General features: G+C 39.8%; 1 protein-coding gene and 1 pseudogene across 1 annotated transcript; both read right to left on the bottom strand.

Annotated features, from left to right (window-relative positions):
* Window positions 1-6,461: 6,461 nt before the first annotated feature.
* LOC109072672 (N-arachidonyl glycine receptor-like) lies at window positions 6,462-8,793 on the bottom strand. Its single transcript, XM_042737727.1, has 2 exons — window positions 8,454-8,793; window positions 6,462-7,514 (listed from the first exon to the last, which is right to left on the bottom strand). The coding sequence occupies exon 2, from the start codon at window positions 7,502-7,504 to the stop codon at window positions 6,521-6,523; it is 984 nt and encodes a 327-aa protein (XP_042593661.1). The 5' UTR covers window positions 7,505-7,514; window positions 8,454-8,793; the 3' UTR covers window positions 6,462-6,520.
* Window positions 8,794-18,793: 10,000 nt separating this feature from the next.
* LOC122139554 lies at window positions 18,794-19,735 on the bottom strand (annotated as a pseudogene).
* Window positions 19,736-22,665: the final 2,930 nt, after the last annotated feature.

Raw genomic sequence — 22,665 nt, forward strand, 5'->3', positions numbered from 1 at the left:
AATCAAGCATGGTTGGGAACAGTCCAAGACAGTTGCAGCGCGTTTGGAACAACGCTATGAGAGAAAACGTGATTAAAACGATCCTCTGAGGCAAAACAGATCATTCACGGAGAAAGGATGGCGAGTAATCAAATTAAGATGAAAATATAGAGATGGCCCTTTGGTCTTTTGAAATGAAACAGAGATGTTCTCAGAACTTCATCAAGTGTTGGCCCCATGCTCACACGCAAATGTGGACTGGCACTGCTTTCTTCATGAACATCATAATCAGCACAAGACTTCAGTAGACCTTATGTGGCCTTCAAGTAGAGTCAGAAAATATCGTAATTATGAGCTATGTGGACATTAACAACCAAGTGTTGTCATAATTTACCAGTGAGGAACTCATAATTGTTTATGATACTCGCATTATGACATGTTTCCATGGAAGACTGTGAAAAGCAGCTCTGCAGCAAATTTTTTGACCTCATATGGTCAATATCAAGTTAATTACTCACGCTGGGTTTTTACTAAATAAATGAAAAATTTAATTCAATTTATAGATGCCATGCAATAAAAATCAATTAGGTTATGTTAAAAGTGATGCAAATGTTATAATTTATTTGTTTTTCTTATTGATAGTGATTTAATAATCCAAACATGTATCATATGTGACTATGTCATCATATTGAGCTTTTTATCAAATATTCTGTCTAAAATTAATTAGAAATTTTTACAATTTTTACACATTTAGCCCCTATTTTACATGCTTTTCTGTTGTGTAAATTATTTTAATGTGTTCCATGCCAGTCTGTATTATTGTTGTATTATTATTTCAGGTCATCTTGACTCTTGGAGCCACATAAAAACAGAATGAGCTGTGGTTGGTCACTTGTGAATATCAGTTAGACAGTCTATTTTTGTCCAGATTAAGCTGTAGTGAAGTCAAGACTTTATGTTATTAGTTGAAAGTCTGGTTTGTGAGACTAAATTGACCTAAAAGACTTAATTCTGATATTTGAGGAAAATAAGAGACCTCTTGGTTTCACATGGGCTTATTCTCATCGCACAAACCCGTCTTATGTTAAAACAACAACCTTGCTTTTCTCTGGCAGTGTCGACATCTGTAAAGCAAAATGAAGTTTCCTCTCTGAGTATCAATCTTGTATTTGAGCTCTCGTAGTCTACGTGACGCGCACACACAAGAACCCCTTCCCGCTGTCAGATCCCTTACACGCGGATGCCCTGCGCTGTCACACTGAAGTGGTCTCCTTTTCTCTCTCTCACAATCATTCTTGTGTCTGCGGCTCCCTGGGCCCTGCAGTGGGAGTCCGCCTGCGCACTTAACGCATCAGAGTTTCAATTATTTTTGAATACCAAAAAACCTCCCCATAATGAGGCATGACACAGACGACATGTAGTCGAATTTTAAATAGGATTTAATTGTTTTCTCGGTTGTAACTTCAGTCGGATAACAGAGACAGAGGGGGATGGATTGAGAGAGGAAGAAAGAGGGAAACGGATAGGCGAGAAGTGGGTGGGAGAAAGATGAATTCAACAAGCGAGGGAGACAGACAGAAAAGGTCTCTGATCTGTTTCTTAACACAAATCTCTCATTGTAAGCTCTAGCTAGGGCCATGTTTGGAATTACAACTTTCATGTCTCTTATCCCTGTTGTAATTCCACCTTGCGTGTTCCGCTGGTGTGATACGATGGATCATGGGGAAGTTTAAGTGAGACTGAATTAAATATTTAACCGATCCGACACAAGGCCTGTCTGCTCCACAGTGCTACAATTAAACCAGGGTGCCGTGCTTGCGCATGCAACACTCGATCCCCGCTGAACGCTTTCAGGAACATGCTACTTTACAGACTTAAAATAAATCTCGCCCTAATCTATTGAAAAACCTGACAAGTGGAGCCCAAGGTTTCAAGGCACTTAGCTGAGTAGTGTAGAAAAAGGACTGTACATTATTTATGCCCTCTAATGGTGCTGCTATTCTCTGTGTGTGAATCAGCAACGGGCTCGTCCACTAAAATAGCCACCGCTGTAATCAAAGCCATATGTTTTCCTCACCTCTCTCCTCCTCTAACTGATGGGTCAGTGGACTTGTCTTTGCATTGAGCGCATTCTTTCTGGGAGATCACACCTTATGATATAGATTAAAGAGCACAAGTCGTCTTTCTCCCCACCTCTGACCAGATAAGATCCTAATGCATAAGCCAGCAAGGGTTAATACAGGCACCGCTTGGAACCAAATGATTTCTGTGGCTGTGTAGAGATAATGAAGGGCACCATCCAATCGTTTTTTAAATACCATTATCCACCTCAGTTTATTAGGCCAATATGCCACTTTTGGCTTGGTTTTGGATAAGATTTTTCTCTGCTTGGGGATGCCTGGAATTTCAAGACCAGATTCTTGAAAGTTTTCCACATGGCACAAAACAGAGATGACCCTACATAAGTGCTTATGAGACTAACCTGCAAATGGCAAATCTTTATTTTTTGTCGACTATGCGTGAAAGGAATTATGGGTGTTTTGAATATTAGGGGTGCAACTGGACTAACAATGGGTTTATGATCATTTATTTTTATTATTATTATTGAATACTGATGACCGAATTTAGGAAAATGGTAAAAGAGAAAAATATAAAATATATTAAAAATGGCTCTAAGACACCTCAAAGTCAGTATTGTGTCCACCTTATAGAATACAATTTTGAGTAGGCTAACATTTAAATAGATACTTATGAAGATGATTTTTTTCTTCTTGAAAATTAAAGCATTACTGTATATAAAGGTTGAATAATCAAGTGAAAATGTATTTCCTATATGAATGCTGTTTAACTGTTTGGTTAACGATTCAGCCATATATATGTTTCATTTGTTTTTATTTAATTTATTTATTTATTGGACCTAATTGTTTAAATCAAAATGTTGTAACTGGATCTCCTAGTGAAATGACTTCTCACTGGTGACATTTGATGTCCAATCACTGTGTTCCTGTAAGCCCCGCCCCTTTCTTACAGTCAACTGCAAGCTTGCATTAAGATCCGCCTCCAAGTCCCAGCCCTACATTTTTTTTTTTGTTTTTGATAATGCATTTCATTCGGATGTACATCACAATATGGCAGGAAAGATCTTTTGCCACTTCCATTATATCGCAGACTTTTAAGTATTTCGATTTTGTTTTGTAGTCACATGAATTGCATTTTTCAGTCTTAAAGCCGCACAGTATAATTCTTCTATTACTATGAACTTCTGTGCAAGCAAATCTAAGATGTCTAATGAAATGGTGTCTATTTTTAAAACTTTAAGAGCTCTGTGGTAATATTTTTTTTTGTGTCTGTGGATTCTGTCTGAGATATTTAGTAGTACATATCTAAGAGTTCAAACAAATGTCCTAAGCAAGACATGCTCACTGTAAAGCTGTTCACATTAATCACATTCCCCTTAAATGGTCTGAGGAAGCCAGTCCAGACACTAGAGCCGTTCTAGTCATGTTTTTTATATGATTTGTGAATTTGGCTCTGGTATAAGTGCTCACGAACACTAGAATCCCATTATAATTCCCATATCACAATATAAAACTGCAACAGCTGAGGCATAAAAACAACACCATACCAACTCCATTGAAGTCACCGGAGACGCCGCAGAGCAATATCACACCAAACAGATACCGCGGGCCCACTCTGATCATCACTTGATAGTGTGCTGACAAGCAAACTCTATTAAGCTGTCTTCAAATATGCAAAATGATATGATTTTACAATGATTACATATTCACTTCCCAGCTGGCTGCCTCCGTGCAACTCCATTTGTCATTGACTATTGTGTCCAATTATATGATTAGCTCCAAACACTCCGCCACTTGGAGAGCTCTCGTGTGTTCCAGTGCAATGACTGATTCACAAACAAAGTCATTACAACATGTATTCACACATATCAAATAACAAACAGATGGCCATGTGCGCCGGCTGATTTGTTTGTAACACGAGCTGCAAGAAAAAAGGTAGTTTTTTGCTGGGCTTTGTTTAAGCAACCGACTGTTTTATTCCCAGAGAGAGACATCTGGCTGCCGAGGCGGCTAAATCAACTCAAATGAAAGACAATCTTGTTTCCATTAATTTTTCCGGTGGCAAAAGCACTTGTTATGAAGATTCGAAATTACTGAAAAAGCTTCCAGATAATTCATCATATGGGCCGGACAGAAGACTGCAGTTGCTCAGAGAGTGTCTGTCTCCATTAACTTGCTGTGATGTGTATCAGGTGGGATGACAGATGTGTGTGTGTGTGTGTTGTGTTCATTAACATTTGCAATGGACAACGTACAATAGCATTATACAGTGGTTCAGGCAAATTTATCTGTCCATAAGGAACTGAAGCATCATTTTGCTGAATGTATGTATACAGTGGGGCCAAAAAGTGTTTGGACATTTAAGTCACATTAAAAAAGTCCTAAAAATAATTTTGCATTTGTTGCAAAATATCGAACCAGATGGTATCTGCAAAGAATTTATGTTAGTTTCCTCAGAATTAACTTCAGTTTTTCAAGTTTTTAACAGGTCTTCAAGGTCATTTTTTTTGTATAATGTTAGTTCCCCTCAAGTTCCCAGCTGGTGTATTCATATTTAAGACCGTTTGAAACAGAAGCTGCTACTGAATTTACTTCAGTATTGTGACATATTACCAAGTTGAAATGGAATAATGAAAGGGAATAAACAGAGTGGGGCTAGATTTTTAAACACTTCCTCGCCATCAAGTTGACTTGTTAGACCGCTCAAGAAGCAATGTTTTAAAAGCACCACAGTGTTTACACTCTTCAGGAAGAGTAACTGCTTGTTTCAGAATAGCAAACTTGGATTGAAGACAGTTTTGAAGAAATATATCAATTTTAATTAAGCTTAATCATTTAAAGTGCAGGGTATACATTAGGTATTTGATGCATCACAGATTCATGGATTATTATTTTTTTTACACAACATAATTTTTTAAGTTTAAAATTATTTTAAATGGTCTTATAACCAGTCACCACTAGTCAAAATGTCACAATTTGTCCCTTTTTTTTTTTTTTTTTTTTTTTGCTTCAGTTTTTCATATAAATGGTCCTGCAGTGTGGCATAAATTTAAAAATTGCAAATATTACATACAGTCTCTCAGTAATTATTAGTTCACAATAGCTGCAAAACATGAAAAGTAATTATAACAGAATGAGAAAAGAGACAATTAGATATAGCCACAAGATGTGTCAGCTTTCCCAAAGAAGAAATCAGTCCATCTGTCAGCAGTCACATATTTTATGGAAAGTTAAAAAAACCCAAGATAAATTTTTCACTGAAAACAATGTACAACTATGAGCAGATATAATGCCTCTTTCAAGTAGTTTGCTAACATTACATGACACCACATGATGGTGATATTGGGACAAAACACTGTATGAGTATAATAAAATGTGCCCTGGTCAGTAGCGCCATCTGTTGGCTTCTTGTAGACGCGAGTATACAGTCGTGCGGTACCAAAATACTGTTTCAGTTTAGTTTTAATTGTTTAATTTTTAATTGTATTAAACAAAATGGTGCAGAATATTTTTAATTAATATATATATATATATATACTTAAAAAAATGTTGCTAAATTTAAGTTGAAACAACCCAGCAATGTTTGGAATGTATATATAAAAAACATATGTATTCTATCATTCAGTACTTCTATTTGTTTTCATTGTCATTAAATATCAAAAATATTAGAGATAAAGTTATTAGAGGTAATTATGTAATTTAATTACCTTTTCACTTTCTGGGACATTTAATGTGCATTACATGCCACATTGAAAGGCAGTATGCTGGGAAATTGAAATCCCAGCCCAGTTTTAGTTCAAATTTAAGTTTGTCTAAATAAAAAGAAAGTTCATTAAATTAAAACCAGTTAAACAATTCAGATTACTTAAAATATGTCGGTTTCATGAACTCAAAAGAAAAAGTACATTTGTTAAAAGCAGTTTGTTTAATTTTTAAGTTTGCCCTGTTCATACCAATTCATTATTTTGAAAGTTAGGGTTTACAGTGCATCCCCACACTGGCCTAATTTTTATATGTATACGAGAAGAAAACTAAACCTTTTATTAATCCTACATTATATGTGGCTCTAACTATAGCATGCCAATTTACAATTTGAATCTTTCTCAGTTTTAAAAAACTCTAAATTTTTACTTTACTTGCAGCATGAAACACAACAACTGAAAAACAAACAGTTTGTCTTACTTATGATTTGCAGCATAAGTAATTGTGCAGTGTGTGGCAAAACTGATAAAAGTTAACTTTATGCAAATGAGCAGTGATGCAATGCAGCAGCTACCAATGAAGACGCTGGAGCACATGTGATCCATCTCCTAAGTTTGACTGCGTACTTACTGCGAGCAGTTTCACTAATTAGTATGATCATTATTTTTTTTCTGCAATTACTATCTTATTCTGTTACTTAATTACAAAAAATTTATATGTTTGTATTCAGTTTAAATTGCTCCCGTCAGCTGTGTTATTCCTCAGATCATGGCACTGGTCAGGTTGCTGAGCGAGCGAATGCTGTTGGTGTGAAGACTCTTCCTCCGAACGCTCCTCAGGTAGTTTCTGTACAAGATCACGCTGATCACACGGTCCTGAAACTGTTTTGACACAATGTAGAAGAGTATGATGTCCAACACTGTGCTCGCATTCATCAGGAAGGTGGTGAAGGCCCCCCAGGTGTTGTAACCCCTCTCACTGCTGGCCAGCAGCATGGAAACAAAACAGATGTGGAAAGGCACAAAGCACACCAGCACCTGAACGATCAGTGTGATGATGATCCGGATGGACTTCTGCTTGACTTTGGGCTTCAGTTTGGATGTGCGTCCATGGATAAGGTTGTCCACGATAACAATATAACAGCCCACCATGATGCACACCGGCACCAAGAAGAAGAAGACAATACGTGCAAAGTGGACAGGATTGTCTCGGCGCAAGTAGATGATGTCGTGCATCTTGATGCACGTTGTATGGTTTGTCTTCCGGTCAGGGTCTTCTTCCAGGAGAACAAGCGGAGCTGTGCTGCCCAGGGTCATGATCCAGACTCCCGCACAGGACAGCAAGGCTTTACGGACGCTTTTTAGTTCTCGGGTGTGTCGCGGCTGCACTATGGCATAGCGATCTGTGCTAATGAGTGCGAAGAGCCACAAGGCCAGGCAGGGATAGAGCACCGTCAGTGCGGCGTTAATCCTGCAGAACATGTCTCCAAAGGGCCAGTAGTCTTGACTGTAGTAGACCATTCGAAAAGGCAGCAGTAAGATAAATATCAAGTCCACTAAAGCGACATTGATCATGTAAACAGTGATGGAGTTCCGTCTTTTAGTGGTCAAGGCAAAGACCCAGAGGGCGGTCAGGTTGACCACTGTGCCTATGATGAAGATAATGCTGTAAAACACTAGGCTAGCAGTCCGGTACTCTTGGGGGACGTGACCCTCCTTGATGACGGGCGATGTGTTATGATCCATGATGGTTTGCCTGATTTGACCATAAAAAAAGAGAAACCAATTTAAAACAGTAGTTTTTCAATTAAAACTATGGAAGCCTGTTTCATAGTTTTGAAAAAGGTAATAGACCTTAGTCAGAGTAGCACTATATTTAATTTTTGACAGGAATGAAAATGAGGATGTAATAGAAATACAGCTTGTTCACTGGATTGTGCCGATTGTTCATCCTTTCAAAGTAGACAAAGTAGTAGTTTTGAAATTTGAAAGTTCTGGGAACTTTATACATTGTGCGCATTGTAAAGACTGTACAGACTGTAAAGACTGACAGCTCATTTTCATCCATGTAAAATTCAATATGGCCTTTACCCCTGCGTAACGTTGATTGAAACTTTACATATCTTACAGCTGCAACTTTATTACTAATAACTCTAGTACTTTTTGTAGTTTCTTGCAAGTGTGATGCAATGGGTTTTATTTATTTATTTATTTTTACTTACACTACCAATTTTACATTTTAGTAAAAAAAAAATAAGACACCAAAAAGGTTTTAAAAAATAAAAAGTGAAAGACAACCCTTCTCAAATATGAGTGTTAAGGTACAAAAACAAGAAGAAGAAGAAGAAGAAAAAACTAACAAAATGTTGAATATGAGTCAGTATACCAACACATCATCAAAAAAAGAATAATGCTACTTTCACTACAGTTCTTTATTTATTGTTTTGACTTGTCTTTGTCTGTGCAGAATTAATTTATATTCATCAACAGTCATCCTGTACCTTAAAAAAATCACTCTACAGAAGTTTTTGAATATATACTGTTAATGAATGGTCTACTTACTATAGAAACCACATTTGACCTACAGTACAACATTGTCTTCTGATAAGGTTGGCTATTCGTAACAACTATGGGTTTTCAACGGCCAAATTTTGTTCTAACAAGATTACAAAGTAAAAAATGTAAAGGTACCAACCTCAGAGATTGTTGGCATCGTATCTGTTGTGAGGACTGTACGTTTGATGACTATAATGTGCCCTTGCTGCCGAGCTTCGATCTAACAGAGGAAGTCATGAAGCTTTTGTCTTTATTTAGATTTTCTCTTTTGGTTTCTGTGAAGCCCCTTCACTTCCTGTAATGCATGTACTGGTGGAGAATATCTCAAAGGGCAAACTCTATGTCATACGCAGTTTGAGAGCAGTGGAAAAGTAAAAATGTGACAAGTTTGGGTGCTGGTTATTGATTGGGAAAATAGGGTTTGTCACACAGCATTAGCTCTCTTGGGAACAGCATACAGCAGGTGGCAACAGAAGGCATCTGGTGTTGAAGAGTTTTAATTAAAACACAGGTTGCTGAGGCTGGTAGTGTATAAACAGGAAATGAAATCTTTGTAATGGTGGGTTTGAGATGGCAGCTTATCTTAAAATCAGAGGGCAAAAAGAAAAAAGCTATCCTGACCAAGCATGTTTAGACACAACAATCTGAGGTCACGTAACTGAAAACTAAGATTAACTTTTGATTGTTGTCTCTGCCACATTTCTCTCTTTCTCTCTCTCTCTCTCTCTCGCTCTCTCTCTCTCTCTCCCCCTCCCCCCCTCTCTCTCTCTATATATATGCGCGCACACACACACACAAATACATAAAGTATGCATGTATGTATGTATATATAAATTCCGTCACCATGTCATTCCCATCCAAACCTGTATTACTTTCTGTCCTCTGAGGAACACAAAATATCATATTTTGTCATGATATCTTTGGAATATGATTAAAATTACGATTTTTGGGTGAACTATCCCTTAATTAATGCTGTTGTTGTTCTGTGACTTACCTGTGGTAAAAAAAAAAAAAAAAAAACCCGCACGAGTGGAGTGGTTCCAGCAGCCACAATTCAGCCGCAAGTAAGAAGGTACTTTAAAAACATCAACACTAAAACACTGTAATATATGTAGTACATTCATTTCTCCATCATTGTGTTCCATTTGTGAACTGTTTCCTCTAATAGACTCTGCATCGACTGATTTACTCACCCTCTTAAAATTTCCTCTCTTCCCAGTCACCCACATCAGGAAGTCACTGTAGTTTTAAATTACCCATATGGGGATTACTGACACACAAACATCATTCTCTTAACAGAGCTATAGTAGAAACTGGGGATTTTTGTTTTTGGTGGAGATTCTTGTAAAAGTATAGAGAAATGAACTGTAAAAAGAGGAAACATCTGCTTGGTCTTTGAGTGCATGTAGTCATTTTTTTTTTCAGTTCCTCCATATTAGAAAAAGGGGAAGGAAGGGTAGTCCTATAAACAACCATAATTTAAATAATATACAAATAATTTATATTGCAAATATTTTCATATTTTTTTATTAAGTTATGAAGCACTCTTTCCATTATAAGTATACTTGTATCACTTAGAACTTGGGCAATACAAATGAATCAATAAAGTCTTGGCAATGCAAATTAGATTTCCCAGCATGCCTCATAAGCCAGTCATTTTTCCTCCAAATCATTAATAAATGAGTCATTGTTTATATATATATATATCATATATATATATCTATATATATATATATAAACTCGATTCCAAGAAAGTTGGGACACTGTTACAAATTGTGAGGTAAAAAAGGAATGGAATAATTTACAAATCTCATAAACGTATATTTTATTCATAATATAATATAGAGAACATATCAAATGTTGAAATTGAGACATTTTGAAATGAGAGCTACACATGAGAGCTACACATTCCAAAAAAGTTGGGGACAGGTAGCAATAAGAGGCCGGAAAAGTTAAATGTACAGATAAGGAAACAGCTGGCGGGACCATTTTGCAACTTATTAGGTCAATTGGCAAACATGATTGGGTATAAAAAGAGCCTCTCAGAAAGGCAGTGTCTCTCAGAAGTCAGATGGGCAGAGGATGACCAATTCCCCCAATGCTGCGGCGAAAAATTAGTGGAGCAATATCAGAAAGGAGTTTCTCAGAGAGAAAAATTGCAAAGAGTTTGAAGTTATCATCATCTACAGTGCATAATATCATCCAAAGATTCAGAGAATCTGGAAAAATCTCTGTGCGTAAGGGTCAAGGCCGGAAAAACCATACTGGATGCCCGTGATCTTTGGGCCCTTAGACAGCACTGCATCACATACAGGAATGCTACTGTAATGGAAATCACAACATGGGGTTCAGGAATACTTCCAGAAAACATTGTCGGTTAACACACTTCACCGTGCCATTCGCCGTTGCCGGCTAAAAATCTACAGGTCAAAAAAGAAGCCATATCTAAACATGATCCAGGTGTTTTCTCTGGGCCAAGGCTAATTTAAAATGGACTGTGGCAAAGTGGAAAACTGTTCTGTGGTCAGACGAATCAAAATTTGAAATTCTTTTTTGGAAAACTGGGACGCCATGTCATCCGGACTAAAGAAGGACAAGGACAACCCAAGTTGTTATCAGCGCTCAGTTCAGAAGCCTGCATCTCTTATGGTATGTGGTTGCATGATGAGTGCGTGTGGCATGGGCAGCGTACACATCTGGAAAGGCACAATCAATGCTGAAAGGCATATCCAAGTTCTAGAACAATATATGCTCTCCCATCCAGATGTCATTCTCTTTCAGGGAAGACCTTGCATTTTTCCAGCATGACAATGCCAGACCACACTACTGCATCAATTACAACATCATGGCTTCCTGTAAGAAGGATCCGTGTACTGAAATGGCCAGCCTGCAGTCCAGATCTTTCACCCATAGAAAATATCTGGCGCATCATAAAGAGGAAGATGCGACAAGAAGACCTAAGACAGTTGAGCAACTAGAAGCCTGTATTAGACAAGATTGGACAACATTCCTATTCCTAAACTTGAGCAACTTATCTCCTCAGGTCCCAGACATTTGCAGACTGTTTATAAAAGAAGAGGGGATGCCCACACAGTGGTGAAAACATGGCCTTGTCCCAACTTTTTTGACTTTGTTGCATGTGTTGATGCCATGAAATTTAAAATCAACTTATTTTTTCCCTTAAATGATACAGTTTTCTCAGTTTAAAACATTTGATATGTCATCTATGTTGTATTCTGAATAAAATATTGAAATAATATTTGTTTTATTCTGAATAAAATATTGAAATAAAAAACATTGAGAAAATCGCCTTTAAAGATGTATAAAGATTAAAGTTTTTATATATAACCTTACTATATATATATATATATATATATATATATATACACACACACACACATATCTATAAATGACTTCATTACCAATGCCATGACCATAGTATTATAGATTCTAAGAGAAGTGAATATTATAGTTCTAGACAAGGGACACCAGAATAATGACTTAATCTCATTGTTTTTGTAGACTTATATGGAAATAAGATAGAGGCGATAGTGACAGACTTGAGACTGAGTCCAAAACTGAGACACTGTGATACATATGAACATATGAAGTTATTTTTTCATGGGTTTGTACATTCCTGTAATCGTCTCGGTTATGTATGTAACCCCTCGTTCCCTGAAGGAGGGGAACGGAGAGCGTCACGTCAGTGATGACCGACGCAAATTGGGATCTCGCCAAAAGTAGGGGGAGACCAATCCACTTCGAATGTAACTAAACGGGCCAATGCACATTGGCATACGATTACTACATCCAGCTGCCACTGATCACAGCGTGAGTATAAGAGGCAGCAGGTGCACCGCATTCATTCATGCTTTTGCTGAGGAGCCAAGCAGCTCAGCGGTGGTACATCAACTGTGGCGAAGGGATGTGACGTCTCCGTTCCGTCCTTCGGGAATGAGGGTTACTTACATAACCAAGATGTTCCCTTTCAGTTGGTCACTCTCGACGTCACGTTCGGTTGATGACCAACAAATTTGGGTCACCCTACCAACATGCCACAGGGTGCTGCCCCCTCCAGTGCCCTGTGTAGGCCTACTAAACCTTCCTTAGTAAGGTGGACGATATAGGACTGGGCTCTACACAGAGAAGGCCCGACTACAGTTGTTCCTCGCAACCCAACAGTGAGGACGGGACTTGGATAACCTGGGAAAGCATGCCCTTCCATTTGGATAAGAGGACACACTGCAGAGTCACCTCCTCCCAGAGGGGGGGGGGGTTTAGTGACATTTACTCACGTGGAGTAACCCCGAGGGTCCCTACTGCACATGGAAGTCTCTGAGATGGCTCCTGGCTGCATCATTTAGAGACAGCAGAACGTGGTCTGCCAGGGGAAACACAGCCTTAGTACTGTACCGCGTGGAAAGAAATACCATAGGGATCCCAACTGACGGATACTCATATGGGCAATAGCCTCATACAAGTTTTCAGGAATTCATTGGTTGAAAAGCCTGGTGCCGGACGCTCCGCAACGTCTGGCCACCGGAGTGCTGGAGGACTTGACAGGGTCTGCCTGGTTAGGGGACTTTCTGGAGATCTAGGCATCTAGGATGGTGCAAAGCCAACTCTGAACAGGGCCTCTCAATGCCACTACCGTTTGAGGTGAGAAGACAGTAGGAAACCGGTTCAACACGCAGGCTATAGAACATAGCGAACGTGTTAGGAGGTCGCCCAGCCTCAACCAGCTCTACAAATGTCTGCTAGCGAGGGCACTGCGAGCCAGCACCCAGGACAATGCGACACCCCTAGTGGACTGAGCGTACAGGGAACACCTTTGTGCTTCGTAGGCCAAGGTGATGGCATCCACTATCAAGTGGGCCATCCTCTGCTTGGAGACAGCTTCCCTTTCTGCTGTCCCCCATAACAGGACAGAGAGCTGTTCTGAGGTCCTAGAGCTCTGAGTCTCTATCACGTTACTGTCGCAGTGCAGCGTACTGGACAGAGCAACGCGAGGGCTGGGTCTCCCTCCTCCAGGGGCAGCACTTGCAGGTTCACCACCCTGGTCCCTGTAGAGAGTGATAGAAACCTTGGGCACATACCGGGCCGGGGTCGGGTCTCAGTGTTTGCACTGGAATCAGCTGGCCCAAACTGAACTGGCCCTCCTCAGAAACCTGACGACCAGAACGTGCTTCCCCTCTATTGGGGTCGTCGTGATGGGTCCAAAATAGCATTCAGCAATGTAAACCTTAAGGGTGGAGGGGGAAAGCCACTACACTCTCCAACCCTTGCTAAGCAAGAAGGAAAGCATGGCTCTAATCGAACATCTCTGGGGGTCCCTCCTGGTGGGAGGCAACACCATTCGACACAAACAGGTTCCACTTCAGGAGGAGGGAAGTGACCCAGTGAATGCAACAGTTCACAACTATTTCTCCTCTTGTGACCCAGAGACTGAGGAAAAACAGTTCTTTTATTTGTTAAAGGTGTTTAGGTACAGCTGGTGCGTGGGGCCAGCGTTTTCATTGAACATAAATAAAACAAAGATTCTCCACCTGACCCTCCCTTCGGGGTGGAGGGAGTGGTGTGCAGTCAGACATCTCCCGAAAAGCAGTATCCTCCCATCTCCGGGTCACCCGTCCCAGGGCCTCTTGCACTTGTGCGCTTTGTGTGGCCGGGTGGGGACCTGGATTGGGCTAGGCGTCCTGCCTGCAACAAGGGCCTCCAACAATGCTGCTTGTGCTGCTGCTACGTGTGGAGCGGAAATAAGCCGCTGGGGGAGCCCCACAGCGACGAGCAGGCTGAGGGGCTGCAGCAAGGGTGAAAGCAGCAGGTTTCCCCTCTGGCACAGGATGTGTTTTGAATGCCATCAGTCTGCTTCTGTGCCACCGAGAACTGCCTGGACAAAGCGCTTTGACAAGTGGTCACCTGGGTGGGGGAACGAAGGCGGGTCCGTGGAGGTACAGGAGGCATTCAGGAACTGCACCTTATCATGGGCTTCCTTCGTGTCGTGCGGCCAGACACAGTCCACGAGAAGGTGCTCCTGGACCACTGCGTGGACGTAGCATGACCTAGAGACTGTGCGGTCAACCTTTTTTGCTCAAAGCGCTGAGGAGTCCTTTCAAGTTCACGACAGCATTTCATGCAGAAACCGTCAGGGTCGTGGCTACCCTCGGTGAGGCAGGTCGTCTCAGGGCTTTGGCCTGATGGACCTGTGCAGAAACGCCATGGTGGTGAAGGGCAGAAGCTGCCTCCCCACAAGCTCAGTGGTAAGCCTCTGCCAGTTAGACCTTAAGAATACGTTACATGCATGTGAGGGGAGAACACCAGGGTCATCCCACAAAGTGGAAGCAGCTGTTTGGAACTACAGTGGCATGGCCCACAGACCGCCTCCACAAGAGGGAATGCCTATATGTACAACAAAGGCTGCTCTACTAACGAGTGCGCTGGGTGAAGCGGAAGTGAACTCCACAAGATTGTTTTTGGGCAGTAAAAGGGTGATGGGGGGCCCAACTGTGTAAGCTCCTCATGCCATTCGCCTGGGAAGGAATGGCACCATAGTGGTGGCACTGAGAACCAGCGTCGACTTTCCAACAGAGAAACCACTCTCAACGCCTCAAGAGAATCAGGATATGCGGTTGGAGAATTTCCCCACGGTGGAGGATAGCCTGTCATCTCTAGGTCTGTCCTCGGACAACGCTGTCACACCCGAAGGGGGGCAACACAGCGTTGGGTCGCCATCCCCAGAGAGAGAGAGCCCTCCGATGCACCGATTGACATCTGTGTATCGAGGGGGCGAATTGAAGGAAACGGCCCCAGTTTGTTCTACTCCACAGTGTAGTAGAGGGGCAGCACATGCCTGCGGACCACAACGACTGGCTGCAGTGTGCTTGAGGGTGTTGATGAACTCCCGCTGAGGAAAGCCGTGCACCGTTGGATCCTCAAATCAGACTGTCCGGGTCCGAACGGATGCAGCCAAGCCCCGCCCCGATTGTCTGAGATGAACACAGGGAATCACAGCAGAGGTGAGACGGGAGCCCGCCACGGTTGACAAATGAGTCTTTTCATGCAAATCCGAGATGGTCATGTGATCACGCCGTGTTGCTCTTTAAAGAAATGCTCTTTTGTGCTGAAGCACAGGGGGGAGCTGTGCCACCGCAACAACTCCGAGGTGTGGCTTGTCTGCCATGAAAGATGACTTTTCTGTTCTCGCCGTGCGACCATGACCACCGCTGCCGTGCCGTGCACGTAATGCCCACACCATTGCTGGCCTCTGCTTTGCAACGCCGACGTAGAGAAGCATAGTGAGACACTACCCACGCTCTCGGGCCTCCGAAGCGAAAGGATGACATGAATGCAGTGGTAACATGCTTGCCTCACACGCTCAACTGCTGTGATTAGCGGCCGCAGCTGGAGCAATAAATCGCATGCCAATGGTGCATTGGCTCGTTTTAGTTACAATCAAATGGGATTTGGTCTCTCGAGCGAGATCCCAATTCCGTCAGTCCACATCACCGACGTGGAACTCTCGAGGAGTGACCAAACTGAAAGGGAAATTTATCCTTCTTAAACACTTGCCTCAGTTGTAAGATGACATAAAATAAATACTAATTTGTCTGTATACTTTATTTTTCTGAATATCAACTTTCCTAAAATGAATATAATAATACTGTAGGTTTCAAAAAGAAAAATGGTATTACCATGACATTTGAAGATTTTTATGTGTATTTATCCTTGAGTGGCTTTTTATCTTTATCCTAAAACCACAAGCTAGCTGAAGCAAACAAAAAACTGTAACTAAAAAAAAAGGGAAGGAAATGGTGGTATTTCACCATCTGTAGCTTTGGCTATATAATGTGAAAAGTAGAGCCACTATATAAGTCTAAACTTTCAGGAAAAAAATCAACGAGCAGTACTTGTAGGTTTTTTTTTTTTTTTTTTTTTATCAGAAACCATATTTTTGACTTGAGATGTAAATTGCTACTGGTTGTTGGGTTTGTGTTTGTCAGTCAGGGGCTTACAGTGAAGAAGTTATGTTGGTGTCAGACTTTTTTACTGTTTCCAAGCAGTTGAATCTCTAAGTCTCCAGTGTAAAGGTTACAGCCTATGTCCCTTTTCTCCTTAAAAAGGAACAGTTCAAGGAGGTTTGAAAGCACCACAGCAACTTCCTTCCATTTTTCCAAACCCACAACTCCCCATGCCAACTTCTGTGCCTGCTTCTCTGGAGTCTCTGGTTAAGGCTCCTCGTAGTTGGTCTTGGACCTTTTTCTTATTTTTGTCTGGAAGTGTCCATGATACATAATTTCAACTTCTCTTCAGAAGATTTACTAGTTTGGCCGAAGTTTTGTAATCTAGAATCTATTGAATGACAATTTCAGAAACTAGGTATTTACAAATCAGCGTAACCAAAACAACAATGAGTTTGCAGTAACCTTTTATATTATACATTTAAGTTTTCATTTTAATTCAGTTTATGATATAAGCAAATTAATTCCCCCCAAACCTCTCCTAAGCCAAATTAGCACACCTGTTTTTTCATTAGGATACTGAATGGGAACACTAAAATGTCAAATATAAGCACGCAAAAAGTTTTCCATGTAAAGCGGGAAGAAGCTGACATCTGTTGTACTATTCATCACTCTTCACTTTTTGGCTTTGGTGGTCTCCCTCCTTCTGAGTATTTGTTGTAATTGGCACTGAATTCAAAATTTTGCCAGGGCTCTTATGATTTCTTGCGTCAAGGACTAAACATGTAAAATTTGGACCAGTCATTGTGAATTTTATGAACTCTGTTCCCTCCAGGATTTTTCATAGGTGCTCTATGGTATATGACCTGAGAGATTTATTTATTTATTTTTTAAATTCCACACTCTGCTGAAAAAAAGCTTCTTTTTTTTTTTTTTTCTCTATAACTTTTTTAAGAGTCGTTTACATAAAAATGTCGATGTATGTCTACGTTGATTATCCAAAAAATAAGACTTATTACCCACCTTGGCTAACACTCTATTGGTCAGATTAGTTCTCAAGACACAGGCCTTATGCAAACTGGCCCCAGTTTGAGTATCTAGGACCCCCAAAACTAAACTTGTGCTGTTTTTTGAAAGCAGAATGTTTTTTTACATTTAAACAGAGGTCAACCAGCCAAAAAAAAAAACAAAACCACCACACACCATACAAAATGTAACATTCCGTTTTCAATCAAGGTACATTTTGGGTAACTCATCCATTATTCTGAGTATACATGTTCTCAACGTCTTTTGTTACTCTGCAGACAAGAAAGATTATCAATTTGGTAATAGGCCACTTGAAACGGGAACGTTGTTTGAGCTAAATTGGATAACCACATATAAACTCAATCACTTCTATTTAATTTTTTTTTTATTTTATTTCTTTCCAGCTGAAACAAAAAGTGTCCATGTAACACATAGCTAGTTTTTGTGGTCCAAACCTCAATAGCATCATTTTAAAATACTCATTGTCCAACTTGATATATTATGTTGCTGTAAAATTAGCACTCCAAAAGTTAGAAATTATCGCAATTTAAGTCTTGTGTGCCGTGAAAAAGCTCATATGGCCGATTTTAAATGAATGATGACACAGTTTTGATTGTCAGTATGAATTGTTAAGTTTATCATCCTGAGGAACACTAATCATGATGCATACAGGGAGCCATTCGAGATAAAAGATTGACTCTTTCCAGTAAAGACAGCTCGCTAGACAGTTTCTTAAGGGGGGTTTGGGGCATGATCATATTAACACAACATTATAATGCCACTTGCTTGTGCTACACTCTTTGAGGGAAGGTAAAAATAGCAAACCCTTAAACATACCTACAGTAAGGGAGGCCAAGCGACTTCAGTTAGAAACGACAAAAAGATTAATTTAGTGACCTCTCTGGTCCAGAATCCAGTGTTTGTGTAATGATTAAGGATCAAAAGGCTCACTGAAGAATCAGTGATTGAATTCTTTTTTGTGAGTGGAATCAGAAGATTCTGGAGTCATTAGGCACATAAAATCACCAACAAGCCATCGTGTCTTGGTACGTAGACTGCGGTAGCTCATCATGTCACTGCATATAAAAATTGTCATTTGGCTATTTATTATTATATTATTCATATTATTATTATGTGTTATATGGCCATTATTATTATTATTATACTTCAAAAAGATCAATAAAAAAAAAACTGAAAAACACAATTCTAGCAATCAGATGAACTACAGGTATGTAAGACAAATGTGCAATGTCTTTGAACAAGCATTAACACACATATTACACACCATCTGAACCAATAGCTGAAGCTTACTGTAAAAATAATCCAGAGGTGCAGAAATTTAGCGAAAGTGGCATCTTAGTCAGTGAACTGCGTTTCTTGTTGTTGCTTAATAGTTCCTTAACCATCGCTGTTGACTCAACAGATGCTGCTAACTCCTCTTTCTGATTTAGCTTCTGGAGCTCATATGGATTTTTACTCATTCCCAAAACACACCTCATTTGGGAGGAGCACTTCCAGGTGAGGTCCTGACCACACTCTGAGAGAGGGACATGCTGACTTGCTTCCTGAGCGGTTTGAGTCACCTTTTTTTGTATCCCTGACAAGCAAAGGAAGTAGATAAAGGGATCCAGGCATGAGTGAGGTTCATCAGGCAGGCCGGTGATGTGAAGGGAGATATGAGAGAATCATTGCAGTTCGGAACAGTCTGGCTTTATTACGCAGCTTTCTGATCATTGTACGGCAGGAGGTCCGCGTGATATGGGGTGTAGCACACCACAAATCACGAAATGGCCTTGGCACAAATCCGCGCCCGATGGCTTCAAGAATCTGACCCGACTTCTCTGTCGGTTTATTAGACTTGGCCAGGAGAGTGAGGGCTTACAGACACATTGCGAATTAACACATCAGGATGGTGATCACACAAGGGATGCCGAAAGCCCACTCAACACAGCTCGATGAAGAGGAATGACGGGTTTTCAGTCTTCTCGAAGTTGGGGGACTCTATACATGTTAGATGTCCACTTGCCTCCGCGTTCGTCATGGGCATTGACAGCAACAGGCCGGGTCTTTGCATCAACACAAAGGACCATACAGCAGCACAAGATGTACCGCACCTTCTGAACCTTTTCGGAATAGGAAAGAAGCGCGGCAGCGGTACCACTGCAATGAAGCGGTCCACGCTCAAACAAGTCATGAAGTTGACTGGCTGGCATACATGTTGATGTAAGAAAAGCAGGCGCCACGGCATTACATAAACCCTCCCCCATGGCCCAATGGAACCCCTTGCAATTAGTAAAACGCACGCAAGGGCAGGAGCACCAATGACAATAAGATGTCCGACACCGCCCGGTTGGCTGAATGCCATTGTTGTGGAGGTGATTTTTTTAAAGTTAGGCCAAATGACAGGCAAAGCCAGCGCATTTGCCCAGCAGTCACACAATGCAAATCAGGAGGATATATTGCAGGCAAAAAATTACTGTGCCCAACACGATGATCCATACAGGTTGGTACAAGAGGCATTGTGGGTGGGCGTTTGTAGCTACTACCATCTCCATGGGGTCAGTTATGAAATCTGGAAAAAAGGAAAACAGATACTTTACTACAGAACTGAGAAAATCAATCCATGCTTGTATCCAGGTCACACTGTGCTGTTTTCACTAAGGAAGTGCAACAAGTGTGGGCGTTCCTTTTTGTAACGAGGCATACATTGCAGGCAAGGGAAATCGCATAAAGCCACCTGTGGTTTCAAGTCCCCCCCCCCCCAAATTACTACAGAAATCTTTTTTTATGAGCATGTCAAATAATTTTTTTCATGTGCATACGGAAGTTGGTGATACCACTGTGATTGGCAAGGACAGTTTTATGTGTCAATCATCCAGTGCAAATGCAAAGACAGGAGGCCAGGAGAGCACCGTGCTCCGCTGGAGCCAGCAAACGGTGCGACACGCCTGTCAGTCCCTGCAAACTACCAGAATTCTGCACCATCACAAGGACCTTGACTACGGAAAAAACATATCACAGAATGCAATAGAGTAGGAATACAGTTCTCTGTGATGGGGGTAACAATGATTGTGTAGTGGTTAGTATACTTCTGCAAAAGCTTATATCCACTTTTTCTTTTCAGGGGACTAGACTATTCTGATTTGAAAGAGATTTTTTAATAAGCTGCTTTAGCATCTTGCAATCATTCATAATTGTTTCACTGCAATTTAGCAACCATGCTATACATGGATTTGTAGTATGATAATGAATCATCCATGTGCCGAGTACACACAGTACACATTGCACATGCTCTGATGCAATACAACAAACTAGAATGGATATTTCAGTTTATATTCATTTGAATTCACAGAATTGTAAATAAATAATTATTAATAGAAAAATCCAGCTTGAACATCAATTCAAAAATATTATCTGAAGCAAGAACTGGTCAATACAGTATCTATCTATCTATCTATCTATCTATCTATCTATCTATGTATATATATATATATATATATATATATATATATATATATATATAATTTAAGTATTTTTTGTTATTTTATATTATATTATTATATTATATCTGTTATATTTTTTTTTTAAAAATCCTCTTTCGATTCCTCAATTGCAAACATTATTACAAAAAAAAAATAAATGTGCATTACCAACACTTTCTTGTGCTGCAGTTTTTTGTCCCTTTTTTTGTGTCAAAGTGGATGGATCATTGCCGTGTCAAAATTGACAACGTCCTGGTCAACATTAAACACGTTTTTCTTACACACCCCTGACTGAGCAATGAAATACTGTTTCCACTTTGCTTTTGTTACCATGGCGATGACATAATTTTCTGTATTTGTCACTAAGATCTGCCCAGTTAAGTAGTTCTCTCTTGAGCGAGGACCTTTCGCTGTCACATGTTAATTGCAATCCTGCACGTGTTCTCTGCGTTTAACTGCGGATGAAAGGATGAAACACATCATGACTTTATAACCCTTGTTAAGGTTTACTTTGAAAATGTAATTTGGTTATTGAATTTGTAAAATTTGTGACAACAACTGATAATATCATAAGTAGAGAAAAAATGAGATGTATTTATTTATTTGACATATTTATGTTCATAATGAGGAGAAAAGAATCAAGCAGCTTCATTTATTATAGTTTTATTTATGCAGATTAGTAGGATAGAATTTCAGTGGTTTTAAAAATGCACTTTTGATTTTCTTCAGTTTTAATAAATGTGTTATTTTGATTCTTATCGCGTGGTTCTTGGTGTTATTGGGTGTGACGGTAGATATGAAAGTGAGCAGTTCTTTCGTTCTATAATGTTAGAAGTTGAAAATTACATCTGAAAGCTTCAGAAAGACATCGCTGTTTAGTCTGAAACATCCTATTGGCACCTGTGGGCTCACATTACAACCACTTAAAATATAAAGTTTTTGATAAATTAATTACATAACTACAGCAGCTGATTTGTCATAAAATTTGAGAAATACAGTTTTTACCAGAATACACAATTTTGTTCTTCACAACGTCTGTTTTCTAATGAAACAATGTCTGGCTGTTTTTTTTTTTTTTTTTTTTTTTGGTAAATGTCCTTTAGATTTCTTTGTGGTAACACTTTAGAATAAAGGTTCCATTAGTTAATGTTAGTTAATGTATTAATTAACATGAACAAACAATGAAACAATACATTTATTACTGTATTTATTAGTCTTCGTTAATAAAAAAAGTAATGAAAATACAGTTATTCATTGTTAGTTCATGCTAATTCTCACAGTGCATTAACCTAATGTTAACAAGCACAAACTTTTGATTTGAATAATGCATTAGTGAAATGTTGAAATTAACATTACAACTAAGATGAATAAATGCTGTCGTATAGGATTGTTCTTGCTTAGTTTCCTGTTAACTAAAGTAGTTAACTAACATTAACTAATGGAGACCTCTGAACTCTTAAAGATGTTACCCGATTCCTTAGTGTTGAGGTGGTGTATTCCCATTAATAATATGTATGGCGTTGATGACATACACCACAGAGACATCCACAACAAATGAAATTTACTTCTGAATTTGTGTTTTTGAAAAATACTTTCACATCCTTTCTACTTTCACTAAACAGAAGCGTAAAGGTTATTTCCGTGCTACTGTCTGTCTCCAACAGCAACCAGGTTCTATTAACTCTTTGAGTGAAGGGGATGTGGCTTTTGAGAAATCTGGCCATCTTCTGCTCCAGCACCCTTTAAATGTTTGCAATTAAAATTCTGTAACCTTCATTCCATATGTGCAATCACTCTATAGCGTTAAAAACAATGACAAATTTATTCCTGCGATTTCGCCTATTACACCTAAACCTGAAACCATCTTTTTTTTCCTCGCCATGTG

This window comes from Cyprinus carpio, chromosome B14 (assembly GCF_018340385.1).
Source record: "Cyprinus carpio isolate SPL01 chromosome B14, ASM1834038v1, whole genome shotgun sequence".
Lineage (NCBI taxonomy): Eukaryota > Metazoa > Chordata > Actinopteri > Cypriniformes > Cyprinidae > Cyprinus > Cyprinus carpio.

What these genes read in the sequence shown, in the direction of transcription:
- LOC109072672 (XM_042737727.1), bottom strand. Translation starts at nt 7,504, where the DNA reads ATGGATCATAACACATCGCCCGTCATCAAGGAGGGTCACGTCCCCCAA.